Source organism: Geotrypetes seraphini, chromosome 4 (genome assembly GCF_902459505.1).
Source record: "Geotrypetes seraphini chromosome 4, aGeoSer1.1, whole genome shotgun sequence".
Lineage (NCBI taxonomy): Eukaryota > Metazoa > Chordata > Amphibia > Gymnophiona > Dermophiidae > Geotrypetes > Geotrypetes seraphini.
Window position 1 is genome coordinate 291,826,504 of NC_047087.1, and position 20,067 is coordinate 291,846,570.

General features: G+C 47.7%; 1 protein-coding gene across 1 annotated transcript in view; it reads left to right on the forward strand.

Annotated features, from left to right (window-relative positions):
- The window catches only part of PDZD7 (PDZ domain containing 7), a 127,534-nt gene that overhangs the window by 23,576 nt on the left and 83,891 nt on the right, over positions 1-20,067 (forward strand). Inside the window, exons 7-9 of the mRNA XM_033942445.1 lie at positions 4,637-4,697; positions 11,656-12,156; positions 13,655-13,837. Of these exons, the coding sequence (XP_033798336.1) occupies positions 4,637-4,697; positions 11,656-12,156; positions 13,655-13,837 (745 nt within the window). The remainder of the gene's footprint in view (positions 1-4,636; positions 4,698-11,655; positions 12,157-13,654; positions 13,838-20,067) is intronic.

Genomic DNA, 20,067 nt, shown 5'->3' on the forward strand with positions numbered 1-20,067 from the left:
CTGTAACTGGACGGAGCTGCTGAATATCTCCAGTTAATGCAAGGGTCAGGGGTTGACTGGCAGGGATCTGGTCCCTCAGGCAATAAGGCTTCTGGGGCTCCTCCTGGCCGCACCCCCCTCCTGAGCTATAAGGTTCCTTCCCTAATACCCCCCCCCCACACACACACACACCTGTTTCTGCAGCAAACTGGCAGCTGCAGCTGTCTGCAGGGCCGGATTTTCCTATAGGCTAACTAGGCTTCAGCCTAGGGCCTCAAGATCAAGAGGGGCCTACATTCAAATTGTTAGCAAAATTAAAATTACACTATTCTAAAAACAGTGAACACTGAAACACTGAACCGAAAATAAGGAGAAATTCTACGCTTCGGGATCGGAACTGGCTCCAGCCGCAATGGGGCGCCGACTTGGCTTCTCCCTTTCTTTTTCTCGCCCTGGGAGGAGGATCGGGGAGGGAAAGACGTCAGTCCGGAAACAGCTGGGCAAAGCCCAGCCCAGCGGGGAGAGAGGCAAAACGTGGATCCTTCAGGACAGGGCTGCCCAGACTGGCATCGGGGGGGTGGGGGGCGGGGGGGGGTTTCAGTGGAAGGGGGATGGGAGGCAGGCGGGCATCGGAGGGGGGGGTGAGGTGAGGAAGGACGCACTGGGGGCACTATGGGCATAGGAAGGGGCAATGTTGTGTGTTATGTTTGATTAGTTATTGTTACAAGTACTATATATGGTGCTGAGAACAAATGTCCAAATAAGTGTTCTCGACTTTTTTTTATGTATTATCCGTGTCACATTTTTTATAAAGGTTAGTACCAATAACAACATGTTTCATATAACATATTGATATATATCACAGTAATGATGTATTTTATTATCTATCATGTAATTTACAAACTTAAAAATGGGAGGTGAAAGGGCCTCATAGGTGGAATAGCCTAGGGCCTCTTTTCATCTAAATCCGGCCCTGGCTGTCTGCCACTGATCTTACGGCCTGCTCTCTGCAGCATCCCACCCTTGCCGAAGTAGGAAACTATGGCAGAAGAGGGCGGGAAGAGTAGATAACAGGCCATGAGCAGCAAACAGCTGGTGGGAATTACTGGGCTTCCCCCCCCCCCCAAACTGCTCTGGACCCTCAGGCACTGCACAGTTGCCTGTATGGTCAGTCCATCTCTGGCCAGGGTAGTCCGGGGTGAAGTCAAGGTATACTTAGAAGTTATCTGGGCACTGTCGATATTCAGTGTTAACTATCCAGGTACAAAACTATGCCCAGTTTGTTATTCAGACACCAGCACTAAATATCAGCCAGACCCAGATAACCCCCGGCAGCTGTAAAAGTTCCAGATATTCAATGCTGGAACCCAAATTAAGTCCAGAACTGAATATTGGGGATAGAATACAAATTTAATAAATAAATATAGGGGATCAAATCATCCCAAGCAGTCATTATTTTTAAAAATCACTGGCCTCCACATGCTGAATGTTGATCCCAATATTTTTGTTGGTTTTCTCTATGCCTTCCAGTACAAATACTTCAATGGTCTCCTGTAGCAGGAAGAGCGAAATGCAGCTTTGTTGGGCTGCCTCCAAGGCTACTCTCTGGCTAAGATCTAGGGATAAGACTGTGTCTTTCTCTCCGACTGCCCTTCTCTGCTTGGGAATCACTCCCAGTGCAAACCAGAGTCATAGAAACATGATGGCAGATAAAGGCCAAATGGCCCATCTAGTCTGCCCATCTGCAATAACCGTTATCTCTTTCTCTCTCCGAAAGATTCCACGTGCCTATCCCGGGCCCTTTTGGATTCAGACACAGTCTCTGTCTCCACCACCTCTTCTGGGAGGCTGTTCCATGTGTCTACCACCCTTTATGTAAAAAGGTATTTCTTTAGATTACTCCTGAGCCTCAACTTCATCCTATGCACTCTCCTTCCAGAGCTTCCTTTCAAATGAAAGAGACTCAACTCATGCGCATTTACATTACGTAGGTATTTAAACGTCTCTATCATACCTCCCCTCTCCCGCCTTTCCTCCAAAGTGTACAGATTGAGATCTTTAAGTCTGTCCCCCATACGCCTTATAATGAAGACCAGAAACCATTATAGTAGCCTTCCTCTGGACCGACTCCATCCTTTTTATATCTTTTTGAAGGTGCGGCCTCCAGAATTGTACACAATATTCTAAATGAGGTCTCACCAAAGTCTTATACAGGGGCATCAATACCTCCTTTTTCCTATTAGAATACCTCTCCCTATGCAACCTAGCATCCTTCTAGTTTTCACCATCACCTTTTCAACCTGTTTGGCCACCTTAAAATCATCACATACAATCACACCCAAGTCCCGCTCTTCTGTCGTGCACATAAGCTCTTCACTCCCTAATCTGTACCGTTCCCTCAGGTTTTTGCAGCCCAAATGCATCACCTTGCATTTCTTAGCATTACATTTTAGCTGCCAAATTTCAGACCATTCTTCAGGCTTCGCCAGGTCTTTCTTCATGTTGTTCACACCATCCTGGGCGTCTACTCTATTGCAGATTTTGGTATCATCCGCAAAGAGGCTTAAGCGCTCAGCTAGGGGCCTAACTTTTAGTTGTGCCTAGAGCTGGCCTATTTCTCGGGCGCCTCCAACATAGGTTAAGCTCAACGTGATTAATTAAACAGCACCCAAATTTACTTGAATCGTGCTGAACAGTGCCTAATTAGGCGCCTAAATTTTGGGTGCTTCTTATAGAATTTGCCCTTAAGTGACTTAACCCAGAGTCACAGGGAGCAGGTTGAGATGAATGTACTAATGTGAGCAGAATTCCCCAAGGGGTACTGTGCACATGTGGATAGTAATTTTATAAGAGGTCGCCTGGATTGGGAGGCCGAAGAGGCACCAATTTTAAGCCCATTTCACACATACACACGGCGCCCTTTTTCTAAATATTTGCAGTTACCGTGCATTAATCACTAAATTTAATGCAAGAGAGCTGTAAGGCCTCTGCGCTAAATATTGTGGCATCCCCTACATCTTCCCAAAAAGTTACCACAGAGAGCAAATATTTACTGCATTGCAGATATAGCGCCCAAATACGCTCCTGCTCCCATGATGCTCGAGTCTTAAACCATCAATAATAGGGTGTGAACGACCAATTGTTGACATTAATTGGCACTCATTAGAATTGGCGCACATATCTGGCTATACGCTATTGTATAAGGCAGGGCACCTAACTCCCATGGTGCATATCTCAAAAGGGAGTGCGGTCCTGGGAGGGACATAGGTGAGGTAGGGGCATTCCAAAAAGTTGCATAGATAGTTAGAGCAGTGATTCCCAACCCTGTCCTGGAGGAACACCAGGCCAATCGGGTTTTCAGGCTAGCCCTAATGAATATGCATGAGAGAGATTTGCATATGATGGAAGTGATAGGCATGCAAATTTGCTTCATGCATATTCATTAGGGCTAGCCTGAAAACCCAATTGGCCTGGTGTTCCTCCAGGACAGGGTTGGGAACCACTGAGTTAGAGAATGCTGATGGGTCAGTGCGCCCAATTTGGGTGCCATCATTTGAGCCAGGTTTCAGCAGGCATAAGTCTGGCGCCTAAAATTAGTGTGCGAGAATCAACGCTAAGTGTGAGTCTACAAAGGGTGCACAGCCTTTTACAAAGCCATGCTTAGTGATGATCTTTCCCAGTGCTCATTTTTGAGCACCGTTTAAATAATCCAGACCTTAACACCACCTACTGAGGCCACGCACATTCCCTATCCATTTTCCCCCTACCTACGCTATGCATTTAACATATGAATTAGCACATACATCAAGGGTCATTCTATAAACTAGATGCTAGCGTTCACATGCCCATTGTATTAAGAATAGCCATACTGGGACAGACCGAAGGTCCATCAAGCCACTGGCGTACTAAGTGGAGGGGGGAATCCGCCCCGGGTGCAGGCTTGGTGGGGGCGCTGGCATCTCTCCTCCTCTCTGACCCCTTGCCGTGCATGCGCCTTTTCTTCCCTTCGACACCCCAGACACCAAGCGTCCCCACCCTTACCTTCTGATTTCTCCAACCCCTCCCACAAAATCCTGGTAGTCTAGTGGGCTGGGGAGGTTCAGATCAGACCTCCCCCATCCCGAAAACCCTCACCCCTGTCACATCCCCCCCCCCCGACACCTCCCCTCTTCATTCCTTTCATCAAAAATCAGGCAGAAGGGATGCCCACTCCCTCCTGCCTTGAAGGGCCACCTCTTCATTCCTTCCCTCTTCCAGTGCATCCTGGATGCACTGGAAGGGGCCTAAGGTCCCGATTGTCTCAGGCACCTAAGGCATCTCCCCTGTTTCTTAAAGTGTTTGCATTCTCAATTAATGTCATTTAACATCTTCACACAATAAAGGAGCTTGTCCTAATTGCATCCCTTCAGTGGGTGAGCTGTCCTTTCATTCCGAGACACTGCGGAGCAACTTACTTAAGGCATCACGCATATGGTTTCAGGTGTAAGCAGAGCTAACGAGAATAAATTATTTATTTAACAACAGCAAGACATAAAAAGGCCTCCGATCGGATTCTGTCTTGAAGTGAACGTCACCGTCTTGTAACTGGCTGGAAGAGTAATTTTGTATGCTTGCTTTTTCTGTGCACTTTTTTTTCTTAACCTGTATTTATGTTTAGGAGACGGGGATGTATCCTGCTTACAAGGAAATGGTGGCTGAATATTGCTGGTTCAACAAATGTAAGTGGAGCAGGTTCCCTCACAGTTTTTCTTTTCTCATCTCCAGAGCTTAGGCTACTGCTACCACAACTTGTCATTCCCAATAAGTGCCGTAACCCCCAGGCTCATCCTGAAGGCAGCATCCAACCCTAGCTGTTACTAGAGGTCTCTCTAGTGTCTGGGGGGCAGGAATGATTCTGAGATGCTCCAGTCTCCTCGGCCCATGGACTCAAAATTATGCTACTGGCCCCCTAGACTCCAGCATGTAAAAAATGCGGCAAATTTCTAAATAAAACCTCCATGCCCGCAACCCTATCTCCCAGGCTCTATCATCGGTTCACTGGCTGCCCATAGCCAAACGTTGTGTCTTCAAGAGCCTGATGCTAGCGTTCATCCTTGCATGACATGGAGGGGCTACGTGGTGACCAAGCTTCCTCAGTGCCGAACAGGTCCCTACGCTCCCAGGATGAAATATGCCTCAAAATACCCCCTGGTCGTGCTCTTTAACTGCAAACCACCAAATGATGTTCCTACTCCCACTTCATACCGAGCCACTGGAATCGACTACCCCCCGCAGATCAGATCCCTCGAAGGACTCCTGAACTTTAGGAAAGCAATAAAAACATACCTTTTCACTTAACTCCCCCGCCACAACCGATGGATTACAAAGAAATGTATCCGCTATAATAATTCCCTTAGCGCACATGCGCACTTCAAAGTTGGTGGGTCCGTGATCCGTGGCGCCGTGCCCGCGCATGCGCAGTGCTTGCCTCAGCTGATTTCCTGATCTCTGACACCGGCTGACTTCTGACTACCCTGTGCTTGCTGGCTTCCCGACCCTGTTCCTCCGAAACTGGAGACGGGGGGAGGGAGGAGAAGCGAAGCCGGCAAGCACAGTGTTAGAGTTCACGGAGCATGGCCGAAATCGCTTCCTGGCTAGGGCGGCATTGAATGAAGATAGGGCAGGGAGGGAGGCTTCAACTCGCTGCTCCCGTTTGCTTCGGGCCTTCCTCACTGCCAGGTCCTGCCTTCGCAGAAACAGAAAGTAGGTGAGACCCGGCAGCGACGAAGGACCGAAGCAAGCAGCAGCAGTGAGTTGTGAATGCTGCGCTGCCAACGGCTATGTGAAACCTGGGAGGGGAGGGGGGGAATGTGAAACGCTGCCGACGGCTATGTGAGACCGCGGGGGAGAGGGGGAGTAATGCTGCCAACAGCTGTGTGAGACCGCGGGGGAAATGCTGCAGCAGCACCCTTTTGGGGAGACAGAGGGAATGAGGGAGAAGGAAGACCAGGGAAGGGGGGGAGAGAAATGCTGCTGTTGCACAGGGGAGAGGTAAAAGGAAGGGAGAAGGGCTACTGCTGGACAGGGGGGGAGGTCAAAAGAAGGGAGAAGGGCTACTGCTGGACAGGGGGAGCAGGGAAGGGTGCTGCTGGACAGGGGAGAGAGACAGAAACAAATAAATACAGACAGCAGGCAGGAAAGACAGACAGGTGGGATCAGGGAGAGAGACAGAAATAAAGACAGACATAAAGAAAGAAAGGGGTCAGGGAGAGAGAAAGAAAGACAGACATATAGAAAGAAAGAAATGCCTAAGTATACACATCTATTCTAGCACCCGTTAATGTAATGGGCGACAAAACTAGTATTATGTATATTAGTATTAGATCCCTATTATGTGTCGAGTTAGGATAAAAACTTGTACTGTAACTATGTCAAATTATAATTTGTTAACTGCACTGTATATTATGTATGTTAATCCGTTCTGAGCTCTTTCGGGAAAATGGGATAGAAAATAAATAAAATAAATAGTGCTACAAACTAGGGTAAAACTTCCAAAAAGCCCTGGCTCTTGGTATGGAAGGGGGTCAGATGCTGCTGTTGGGGGGGGGGTAGGGTTACCAAAAGTCCGGATTTCCCTGGATATGTTCTCCTTCTGAGGACACGTCTGGGGATCTGGACGGCTTTTCAAAACCCGGCACTTTGTCCGGCTTCTGAAAAGCTTCTGGCGAGGAGCGACGTCGGGACGGCATTTGCTCTTGCGTGGATGCAATACGGTAACGTCACATGCGCGCATGTGACGTTATGGTGTCGCACTAACGCATGTGCGAATACCGTCCAACATCACTCGTTGCTCGTGCGGGTCGAGGGGGCGGAATGGGGCATGGCCAGCCGGAATGGGGCAGGCCTGGGGCGGGGCCATGGGTCCGGATTTTCCGTTTGGAAAATCTGGTAACCCTAGGAGGGGGGGGGAATGTGGAGAGGGGAGATTTGGTGCTATGGTTCTTAGATGGGGGTGTCAAGAATGATTATGTGCTGTGGGATAGAGAATGATACGGTGACAAAATTCATCACCGTTCCCATCCCCGCGGATAACTGCGGGAAACCATCTTCATGTCATTCTTTAAGGAGAGAGGGAAGAATCAGAGTATGAATGGCCACAACCACTGACCCGCAAGCTTTGCTTTGAAGAATGCTGGTGTAGAAGGACTGAGGTTGAAACAGACACTACAGAATGACAGTCTCTGGTATCCAGAGCAGATATTGTGATGTCATAATGCCTCATTCTACCAGTGCCTAAGAACCAATCACATCAGTGATGTCACAATGGCTTCATTATCCTTGGCTCACATAAGAATCAGAGTATGAATGGCCACAACCACTGACCCACAAGCTTTGCTTTGAAGAATGCTGGTGTAGAACAGTGGTCTCGAACTCAAACCCTCTGCAGGGCTGCATTTTGGATTTGTAGGTACTTGGAGGGCCTCAGAAAAAAATAGTTAATGTCTTATTAAAGAAATGACAATTTTGCATAAGGTAAAACTCTTTAGTTTATAAATCTTTCCTTTTGGCTAAGTCTTAATAATAATATTGTCATTTATAGCTAAAGAGACATATGATCAAGAAACTTTTATTTTACTTTTGTTATTATGATAAACATACTGAGGGCCTCAAAACAGTACCTGGCAGGCCGCGTGTGGCCCCCGGGCCGCGAGTTTGAGACCACTGGTGTAGAAGGACTGAGGTTGAAATAGACACTAGAAAATGACATGGGATTATTTCCCGCGGTTATCCGCGGGGACAGGAACGGTGATGAATTTTGTCACCGTGTCATTCTCTACTATGGGAGGCCTCTTTAGAGACAGTGAGCCTGAGTTGGGGACCCACTGTTTGTGTTGTTGGAGCAGGAACCTGTGATATTCCTGCCTGCACAACACTCATTGAACAGTTTGGGATGCTCTGTTTTCTACAGGGATTTTGGCTGGCATCCTTCTAAGTATTTGACAAAAAGCTCATTTGTTTTATGATCGGGATATTAAAAACTAACTTGAAACTTGAAACATACTGTGCAGAGCCTTTCATAAAATATAGGGGGAACTGAGTACATGCCAACCTGGACATCCCAATTCCTCTCTCCACGGCCCATCTAAAATGGACTTTAAAATGCCACCGATGAAAATTCTAGGAACCCTTATTTTTCCTTAGGCAGTGGTTCTGTAATCTGGCCCTTCCCTCCTATTCCTCCTCAGACTCAAATATGAACTCCAGGTAGCTGAAATGTGAAATGAATCCCGTTTTGTGATTATTATTCTTGGACATGTTGGGAACATAAGAACATAAGCAGTGCCTCTGTCGGGTCAGACCACAGGTCCATCCTGCCCAGCAGTCCGCTCCCGCGGCGGCCCAAAAACAGGTCAAGACCTGTCTGAATCATCAGAAGGGGCTCCCCTGCCACCTTGGTTTCCCATCTAAGTCCTGCCTTCCTATCAAAGTCCTAGCCCTCCGGTCTACCCATGCACGACCAGGTTGGTTTACTCATTTCCTGGCTAACTTCCTACACCCGTGTTACATCCCAGGTCCTCCCTCAGTATCCCACGATCCCTCTATCCCTCAGGAATCCGTCCAATCCCTGCTTGAATCCCTGTACCGTGCTCTGCCTGATCACCTCCTCCGGTAGCGCATTCCAAGTGTCCACGACCCTTTGGGTGAAAAAAAAACTTCCTTGCATTTGTTTTGAACCTGTCTCCCTTCAGTTTCTCAGAATGCCCCCTCGTATTTGCTGTCCCCTTCAGCCTGAAGAATCTGAACGAGACCTGTTTTGAGGGGTTCTCAGAATCATATTTGAGAACTACTACATTATAACTTAAACGAGAGAGGAAGAATAATTCAGGCAGATACATAACTTCATTATCTCCATATGGTAAGGTAAATCACCCCCTTCATTGTACTTAGGGTTGCCATATTTTACTATATACTTCCCCCTCCATATTCGCGAATTACGTATCTACGGATTTGCTTATTCGCGGTTTTAAACCCAAGAATCCATTTTCTTTTTGGGGGCTATTTTAAGCCCTGTAAGCCCCCCCCCCCCTTAAGCCTTATCTGGTTGTCTAGCAGGTTTTCGGGGCAGGAGCGATCTTTCCACACTCCTGCCCCATACAGATTGCTCACAGGAAATGGCTCGAGAGACTACGGGAGCTCAAGGCAGCCATTTCCTGTGAGCGATCTGCACGGGGCAGGAGTGTGGGAAGATCACTCCTGCCTGAAAACCTGCTAGACCACCAGGTAAGGCTTAAGGGAGGGGCTTTCAGGGCTTAAATTAGCCGGGGGAAGCGGGGGTTAGGGGCAGAACTGGCCCGAATATTATTTGAGGTTTTTTAATATTCGCTGGCCGGCTCTGCCCCTAAGCCCTGCAAATACAGAGGGGGAAATGTAGTAAAATCCAGTCCTCGAGACCCGTCCCCCAGGCCCACCCAGTTCCACCCATCCCCGCCCTATTACGCCCCAGTCCCGCCCCCAAACCCACCCCGGTCCTGCTCCCCCCCCACTCCTGTCGGGTAGGAGGGAACCCGTGCATGCATGTGGATTTCCTCCTGCCCAACGCAATTTAGAGGAGGCTTTTGAAAACCTGGACAAAGTGGTGAGTTTTGAAAAGCTGTCCGGAACCCCGGACATGTCCTCTAAATCCGGACTTGTGGTAACCCTAATTGTACTCTTGGAGCTAGCTCTCCCCTTCCCCTTCACGCAGCAGGAGAAGGAGGTAGTGAACTGTTGCATATTGGGTCACTTCCTCCTCCTCCTTCTGCATGATCTCTGGGGGAAGAGCAGGGAGAGAGACCCAACGCAGGCACTGAGCAAAATTCTGCACAATAGTTGCAGAATTCGGTGCATTCAGCCAGGTGAGGGAATTCTGCACAAATTCTATGCTACGCTGTTGTGAAGAATTCTACCAGAAGTAGGGGATAGAGAAATGCCTACTCTACCTGAATAAGCTACGACTGAAAAAGGTATGAGCTAAATCTAAAAAAATAATGCCTATACAGTGTTCCGCCGGTCGTTCGCGGTCGGCGGTCCCGGTCATTCGTTGTATTTTCCGACTGCGAACTGCCACGGAGTCGGGCCTTATCCAATCAGGATCTGCTTTGACACGCAGCTCCTGATTGGATAAGGCCTGACTTAGTGCATGAAGAGGCGGTCGGAGTGTACCGCGAGTGATTTCCTGCACTCGCGGTGCTCCGGCTGCTCTCCCGCTGCCCTCTTCAGGCTCCCCCATGAAAAACTGTATTCGCGGTTTTTCGAGATTCCCGAGGGGGGTTCCTGGAACGGAACCCCTGCGAATATCGGGGGAGTACTGTATTGATATGCCTGGAGACCAAGTATATGCAAATTTATTTCATGCATATTAATTTTGAATATAACATAAACCCAACTGGCTGTGGCATCGCCAAACTACTGTACAAAACCTAGAAACAGAAAAAATGGCTTGTCTAGGCTGCCTTGATATATGCATTTCAAGCCAGATGCACCAGTAGAGCTTTCCTGGCCTTCCAGCTCCTAACTCAATCCATGCCAAAACTCCACTCCTAACCATGCCTACTTTTTGTATAGACATAGGGTTACCAGATTTCACTCCTGTAAAATCTAGACCCATAGCCCCGCCCCCAGGCCCACCCAGCTCCACTCGTTGCACCCAAGTCACACCCCGTTCCACACAAGGCCCCCAGCTCCACCCCCTCAACCTGTTCTCACCCTTGGGACCGCGTTGGGAGAGCATCTTCACATGCACGGATGCAATGCAATGATGTCACAAGCATGTGTACATATGCCTGATGTCACCGTGTTGCATCTGCTCACGCGCAGATGCCCTTCCGACGGGGTCTCGAGGTGGAAACGTTTCAAAACCCTGTCAACATGCCGGGTTTTGAAAAGCTGTCTAGACACCCCGACATATCCTCTAAAAAGAGGACATGCCGGGGAAAATCCGGTGACGGGACAAAAGCGCGCGAAACTTCAGCACGCCGACATTGCAGTGTCGACAATTCGGCGCAAGACACCAGCGTGCCACCTAAAAAGTGACTTTTAAAGAGCTCCGATGGGAGGTGTGGGGGGGAATCCCCCCACTTTATTTCAGACTGTTCGCGCTGCCGTTAGGGAGGTGTGGGGGGTGCAATCCCCCACATTATAGAGAAAACTTAACTTTTTCCTAAAAAAATCGAGAGAAAGTTAAGTTTACTCTATAATGGAGGGTTCCAAGCTCCCCCCAACAGCAGTGTGAAGAGTATGAAGTAAACTGGGGGGGTTCCCCACTCACACCCCACGTCGGAGCTCTTTAAAAGCCACTTTTTAGGCGACGCGCTGGTGTCTTGCGCCGAATTGTCGGCGATGCAATGTCGGCGCGCTGAAGTCTCGCGCGCGAATGACTATAAACCGAAAATCCAGACGTCTGATAACCCTATGTAGACATTGTGGTAGGCGACTATTGAGTTAGGTGCCTACTGGCTAATTAACTTTTAAAATTGGTTATTAATCATTTTTATGGCACTTTCAATTAGCAGCGCCAATTAACCAATAAAAAAAAAATGAAGTTAGGCATCTACTACTAGTAGGCGCCTTTTATAGAATCAGGGCCTTCTTGCTTAGAGTTGTTTTGTATGCACTTGAATTTATAGCCCATCAACTCTCTCTTTCTCCCCTTTTCAGTAACAAATGGCCAACTGCAGCAGCTGTCGCAAGCTTCTGAAACCAGTTCTTCCACATCCTCCTATTCTTCCGGGACCGCCTTCAGCTCCATGAACGGATTCCATCCGGCCCTCGTCTCTAGCACGGCAGAGTGTGAAGGAGGCATGGTAGATGTTTGCATCTCTACCGAGGACTCTCTCCGGGAGGGGTTGCTGGACAGAGCAGAGACGGCCATTCAGACAGACCTACACCTGCCGCCAGCTGGCCCTTTAGATCTTGAGGCAATTCAGAAATCAGGGAGGTTTACGCCGGAATCCCAGAGAACTGTACGACCTGCTCTGCTATTAAAAGACACTGCCATTAGGTCGGAAAGCTTTAAGGACTCCCCACACACTATGAAGGAGAGGAAGTCCTCCAATGAGGAAGTTTCACATTTCAGCTCTCTGAAAACTGCATTGCTGCTAGCACTCAGCAAGCCAAGGAAGCCCATCAGGAGATCTCAGAGCTATCTCACTGTGTGGGGTAGGTACCTTCCATTCCAATTGGGAATCCCTTGATCTTCGTAAGTCTCTATAAGGACTAAAGGTAGGGTTACCAGATTTCACTTACATAAAATCTGGACCCATAGACCCACCCCGCTATGCCCGCACCACGCCCAGCCATAGACCCACCCCAACCCCACCCCGCTATGCCCGCACCACGCCCAGCCTTGCCCCTAGCCCCGCCCCCCTCAGCCTATTCTCATCGATCAGGAGGGCATCTGCGCATGCCTGCATGTGACAGTGCCGGGTTGCGAGAAGGCATTTGGACGCCCGGACATGCCCTCTAAAAAGAGGACATGCCCGGGTAAATCCAGACGTCTGTTAACCCTAACTACAGGTGCTGTTTGTGTTGCACACTACACATATCACTTAGGGCTAGATTCACTAAGCCCACCGATCAACTTCCGACCACTTAACGTCCTCTTTACGACCCGATTTCCCTCTGACCCGATTCACTAACCTCTGTCCCGATCATCCTCCGATCCACGCGTGCAAATGAGGAGGGAACGGCATTCAAATGTAGGCAGGAAGCGATTCGTTAAAATAAAAAAAGCAACACCGACTGGGCTGGCTGATCCAAAAATAAGGGTTCATAGACAAAATTGCGCGAGACAACGGCGCGCAGACAACTGAGCGCAAGGCTGACAGCGCACTGAAGAAAAGCACTATTTTAAAGGGTTCCGACGGGGGGTGTTGTTGGGGAACCCCCCTATTTTACTTAACAGACATTGCGCTGGCGTTGTGGGGGGTTGTAACCCCCCTCATTATACTTGAAACCGAACTTTTTGCCTGTTTACAGATGGTCTGCGCATGAGTTGGGATCGCTTTAGAGCAATCATGGCAGGCTGTTGGGGGCATGATTCCGATCGCCTTCATTTACATGAGGGCGATTCGTGAATCAGCCCCCCAGACATGGATCCGATCCGATCCGATCCGTGCCCTTAGTGAATCTAGCCCTTAGTGTTACTACCAAAAAGTTCCATTAAATCATAAAACCACCTCTCCTTGTGGGCAGTGTCTGTGGCATATCATGAAGTTTTTTTTCAATAGTGGTTTCTTTCTTACACCCTTTCATGCAGGTAGCACCATACCTGCGAGCAGTGGGGTTGCACAGGGTGTCAATATAAAAGAACACAAAAATTGCTCCCAGCCCACTTCCCGTTATTTGTAGCAGTGAAGCAACTGGGAGGGGGAATAGGGTACCAGTGGATAAGTTTTATATCTAGGGTACAACTGTGGCTTAGAATGGCCCACAGGGGTGCAGCCAGCCCTCTAATATTTTGGAGAGAGGGGGCAGAGATGGATTGGGGGTATGCATTGCCTCCTCCACCCCACCACCACCCCCAAGTATCTGCATGTGTATTAAAAGTACTTTTGCTGATGGGGATGTTGAATTCCCATCAGCCAAAGAAATTCAGTGCCTGAGCTGTTCATTACATTTTTTTTCTTCATGTTGTTTTTCTTGTTTTCTTTTACAGAGCATAAGAGAAAGAGGAAGAAAGAGAAACATAAGGCCTCTGACAATGAAATCACCTTACAGCGATCCAAAACATTTATGAATCTGTTCTTTAAAGGCAGCAGTGCGGGCGGGAAAAAGGAAACCGAGACCGCAGAAGGAAAGCGAAGATCCAAATCTCCCTCACCTTCTGACACGGAGAAGGGTAACAGAGGCCCGGTTTATGATTGCTGGTCAGAAAGTGAAATTAGTTTAAAAATAAAAAATAAAAGAATCCAGTCAATATTTAAACCCCCATGGTCGGTGTTTGGTCAGAAGGCCAGCTGTGATGTTTAAATAGCGTGCGTATATTTAGTACTGCTATTCATAGAAACTGCGGTACTGAAGAGAGCTGAGTGTGTTCCCTCTAAGCTGAGCAGGTGTCCTCCAGCTGCATTGCTACCACTAGGGGGTGGAATATTTTCAGTCGCTAAGGACAGGTATGTTCCCTGGAGTCCTGCAGAACTTGCATGTCCCTCACAATTGAAAAATGTGACAGTAAAACAGCACCCTCTATTGGTGAGACTGTGGGTGGAGGACTCCTGCTCTGTATATATCGTGGCCAAAGTTGTATGTTGAAAAGTGGGCACACGCCCAAGAGGCATGCACAACCTAATCAATTAACAAGTAATTAACATCCAAGCTGCTCTTTCTCCTTCAATTATTTTACTAAAATCCGAGGCTCCTATGTCCAAGGTAAGTACCCACATTGCAAACAGTTCTTTGGGAGTCACACCGACTCGGGTAGGATACGCCTCACAGGGACTTAGCAAACACAAGATATGGAGGGCCATGTATGTCAATGCACACAGTTTAGGTAACAAAATTCTAGAATTGGAGGCTGAAATAAGGAATGCCGACCTAGATGTGGTGGCAATATCTGAAACTTGGTTCACGGACTCACATGGGTGGGATATGGCTATACCGGGCTACAATCTACTTCATCAGGACAGAGAGGGCAGGTTAGGAGGGGGGGGGTAGCCCTATACATTAAAGAGGACATCAAAACCACCAGGATCACAGATGTCAAGTACACCGGGGAGTCCCTCTGGGTAAACCTGGCAAGAGGCAGAGAAAAATGCCTATATCTAGGTGTGGTATACAGACCCCCAAGACAACTGGAAGACATGGACGCAGAATTAATTGAAGACATAGAGAATATCACTCTACGAGGAGAAGCTGTACTGCTAGGGGACTTCAATATGCCTGATGCAGACTGGAACTCATTTTCAGCGACAACCAGCGGTAGCAAGAGGCTCTTAACCTCCATAAAGGGAGCACGTCTCAAACAAATGGTAACGGAGCCCACTAGGGCCCAGGCGATCCTCGACCTGGTACTCACCAACGGGGAAAGTGTCTCAGAGGTCTCAGTAGGAGAAACGCTAGCCTCCAGCGACCACAACATAGTATGGTTCAACCTTAGGAAAGGCTTCCCTAGATCAAACACGAAAACAAAGGTACTCAATTTCCGGGGCACAGACTTCGCACGCATGGGAGATTTCGTCCATCGGACGCTGCAGGACCAAGCGGAGACCGATGATGTAGAAGCTAAGTGGTTAACAATGAAATCAACCATACATGAAGCAACTAGCCGCTTCATAAAATCAGTAAATAAACGACAAAGAAACAATAAACCCCAATGGTTCACCGCGGAGATCTCGCACCTCATTAAGGAGAAGAAAAAAGCGTTTCTCTCCTACAAGCGCACGGAGAAAAGAGAGTCAAAAGTAGAATATAGGACCAGGTCTACAGCGGTCAAAATGGCAGTTAGGGAGGCAAAACTTCGAGTGGAAGAAATTCTGGCAAAAAACATTAAAAAGGGGGACAAATCCTTCTTCAGGTATATTAGTGACAGAAAAAGGAACACAAGCGGGATAGTACGCCTTAGAAGACCGGACGGAAGTTACGTGGAAGCAGATTCCGATAAAGCCGAACTACTGAATGAATACTTCTGCTCAGTCTTCACCTGTGAGGCACCGGGACACGGTCCGCAGTTGAAGGCAACACAAAGCACAGAAGACCCGTTTCAGAATTTTGAGTTCACACCAGGTGAAGTTTACAGTGAACTGGCAAGACTCAAGATGAACAAAGCCATGGGACCAGACAATTTGCACCCAAGAGTGCTCAGAGAATTGAGCGATGTCCTGGCGAAACCGTTGGCTGAGCTATTCAATCTCTCCCTAAGTAAGGGGAAAGTTCCCCTGGACTGGAAATTAGCTAATGTCGTTCTTCTGCATAAAAAGGGTTGCAGGGCAGAGGCTGCGAATTATAGACCGGTGAGTCTCACATCAATAGTGTGCAAACTCATGGAAACACTAATTAAAAGCAAATTGGACACGATCTTGAATGAAGGGAATCTTCGGGATCCCAGTCAGCATGGATTCACCAAGGGTAGGTCCTGCCAATCCAATCTCATCAGCTTCTTTGACTGGGTAACAAGAAAGTTGGACTTGGGAGAGTCTTTGGACGTCGTGTACCTGGACTTCAGTAAAGCTTTTGACAGTGTCCCACACCGCAGGCTGCTAAGCAAGATGGAATCGATGGGGTTAGGAGAGACACTAACTGCATGGGTCAATGATTGGCTGAGTGGCAGACTTCAGAGGGTGGTGGTTAATGGTACCCTCTCTAAAACATCGGAGGTGACCAGTGGAGTGCCGCAGGGCTCAGTCCTGGGTCCACTCCTTTTCAACATATTCATAGGGGATCTGACTCAAGGGCTTCAAGGTAAAATAACACTATTCGCCGATGACGCCAAACTATGTAATATAGTAAGTGAATGCAGTTTACAGAATTATATGGCGCAGGACCTGCTTACATTGGAACGTTGGTCCTCAACCTGGCAGCTAGGTTTCAATGCTAAGAAATGTAAGGTCATGCACCTCGGAAGCGGAAATCCATGCATGACGTACTTCTTGAACGGAGAAACTTTAACTAGGACTTCAGCAGAACGAGATTTAGGAGTAATCATCAGTGCAGACATGAAAACTGCCAATCAAGTGGAGAAGGCTTCATCTAAGGCAAGGCAGATATTGGGTTGTATCAATAGAAGTTTCGTCAGCCGAAAGCCTGAAGTCGTACAGGGCCATGGTGAGACCTCATCTGGAGTACTGTGTGCAATTCTGGAGGCCACATTACAGTAAAGATGTGCGCAGAATTGAATCGGTTCAACGGACGGCCAGGATGATCTCGGGGCTCAAGGGTCTCTCGTACGAAGAGAGACTGAACAAATTGCAGCTCTACACTCTTGAGGAACGTAGGGAGAGGGGAGACATGATCGAAACATTTAAGTACCTCACGGGACGTGTCGAAGTGGAAGATGATATTTTCTTTCTCAAGGGACCCTCGGCCACAAGAGGGCACCCGCTCAAACTCAGGGGCGGAAAATTTCATGGCGACACCAGAAAGTATTTCTTCACAGAGAGAGTGGTTGATCATTGGAACAAGCTTCCAGTGCAGGTGATCGAGGCAGACAGCGTGCCAGACTTTAAGAATAAATGGGATACCCATGTGGGATCCCTACGAGGGTCAAGATAAGGAAATTGGGTCATTAGGGCATAGACAGGGGGTGGGTAAGCAGAGTGGGCAGACTTGATGGGCTATGGCCCTTTTCTGCCGTCATCTTCTATGTTTCTATGTAACTTACCTCAAACTCAACACACTTTATTTGATACACTTATTATTATAGCATTAAGACTTATACTCTCTAATTGGAAGTCATTTGAATCTATTTCAATCCATTTTTGGTTTCAGTCAGTGCTTCCTCAACATAAACGTGAAATGTTGATTTCCACTTATACACCCATGTCTTCCAAGGCTCTTCTAAAATGGTCTGCCTTTATAGACTATCTTAACCTTCTTTGATTCTCTTTTCTAGCTTTCTAGACAATAAGGGGATCGAGGGGTACAGACAGGAGTTGAGGTAGGTTATAGGAATAGTCAGGGACCACAGCACAGGTGATAGACCTGGAGGGCCGCCGCGGGAGCAGACCGCTGGGCGGGATGGACCTCTGGTCTGACCCGGCGGAGGCAAATTCTTATGTTCTTTCTCTCCTTCTTCTCCTTTCTTTCTTTGACCTCTGAGGGATTTTCTTTCTTCTTTTCTACCCTTTCCTTCCCCTTTCTTTCCTTCGTTTAGCCTCTCCTCCCCTCCCTTTTTACTCTTTTCTCTCCCTCTCCCCCCTTGTCTTCTCTTCCTACCACTTGACCATTGTACTGTATTATATTATCTATTATCATTAATCCCTGATTTATTTGATATTGCCTTTATATGATTGTCCTTGATTGTTCTTATGACCCTTGTACACCTTTTTCCTTTTTGTATTTCACTAAAACTCAATAAAATTTCAAGTTAAAAAAAAACAAAAAAACAAATAATTAACTATCAATACTTGGATGCTAACAACCAATTAATGTAGATGGGCTTAAATAAGGTTTTGACAAGTTCCTGGAGGAACAATCTACTATTGAGAGAGACATTGGGGGAAGCCACTGCTTGCCCTGGAATCAGTAGTATGGAATGTTGCTACTCTTTTTTTTTTTTTTTTTATATCTTTATTCATTTTAAAACTTTTAATAAGTGTGATACAGTATACAATCAATTTACATTTCACATCACTTAAAGCTCTTACAATACTCCTTCAAAACAAATACTCCCCCTCCCCTCCGATCAGTTTTCTACTCAATAGGCCATGGGTCCTCAAACTTTTTAAACAGGGGGCCAGTTCACTATCCCTTAGACCGTTGGAGGGCCGGACTAGAGTTAAAAAAAAAACTATGAATAAATTCTATGCACACTGCACATATCTTATTTTGAAGTAAAAAAACAAAATGGGAACAAATACAATATTTAAAATGAAGAACATGTAAAGTTAAATCAACAAACTTACCAGTATTTCAATGGGAACTATGGGCCTGCTTTTGGCTCTGAGCACTGACAATTTGCGTTATCACTGTGATGCAACCCCCCTAGAAACCACCCCCAACCAACTAACCAACTTAAAAAAAAAAGGCTCTCCTAATGTCAAAAAAAAGGCGCTTCCTATCTGAAAAAAAAAAAAAGACCTCCTAACTTCAGAAAAAAAAAGGACCCCCTTAACCGCAAAAAAAGGCCCTACTAACTGCAAAATTAAAAAAAATAGACCTCCTAACTTCAAAAAAAAAAAAAATCCTAACTTGTTCTTACCTCGGTCCTCAGGCAGCAGCAGGCTCTGCACAAGCAAGCTCGTGACTCGTCCGATCACACCCGAGACTGAGAGGAGGAGTCGATAGAAGGGGGGAAGTCGGAGAGTGCGGCGCACATTCCACACATGCGCACTGCGGGCCCAGGATGAGTCGGCTGCTAAGCAGGACAGGCAGCAGCGGCAAAAACACCTGGCGGGCCAGATAAATGTTTTCGGTGGGCCGCATGTGACCCTTAAGTATCCCACCCTCCCCCTCCCCCCTTCCCTGGATGTGTACAATCAGCAAAGGAAAAGAAAAAATATTATCAATCTTTACAGTATTTTTCTAATGGTTCCCAAACCTTCCTAAATTTCTTTAAATGCCCCTGCTGTATGGCCAAAACACGTTCCATTTTGTAAATGTTACACACAGAATTTAGACGATCCCAGTTTTTCAAATTTTTTGTAAGATGTTGTATGGAAACCCCTATCATGATGAGTAAGACTTTATTATTATTAAACTAGTGTTTTAGCCCGTTACATTCGTTACAGTAACGGGTGCTAGAATAGCCTCACCTATACCTTGACCCTGACTCTGACCCCACCCATGCCCCGCCTCTATCATGCCCGGACCCTGCCTCCCACTGATCCCACTCCCACCACCTCACCTTTCACCATTTCCTTTGTACCCTTTTGGCCTTCCTGACAGGGTCTTTACTTACCCAAGGCGGCAGCAGCAGTCCTGACGTACCAACCTTTCCTCCCTCAGTGCCCCAAAGCAGCAGTAGTCCTACCATTTCCATCTCTCCCTTTCCCCCTTTCACACCCTCTACCATCTCTTTGACCCTGTTTCACCTCTTTTGCCATCTTTCCCTTTCCTGTCCCCCTCTGTCCTTCCCCAAGACCATCTCTCTCTCCTGCCCCCTCCACGCTCCCTGAAGTCTATCTCTCCCTATCCCCTACCATCTCTCCTGGTCCCCCTAGTAGCCCCTCTGTCCTTCTCATCCATCTGTCTCTGTCTCTCTCTCCTCACCTCCTGCCTCTGCGGAGCTCTCACAGCTCCTCCTCGTCCTCCTCCAGCCAGGCTTCAGCCACCTTCCGCCGCGGCCTGCAGCCGCCAACAGCCGCCGATAGCTGCTGCGGCCGACATCTGCCTCAGGGGATTCTCGCGCATGCGCACTCCTACCTGCGGTGCCCTACAGTGAGTAGATCTTGAGTAGATCAAGATCATGAGTAG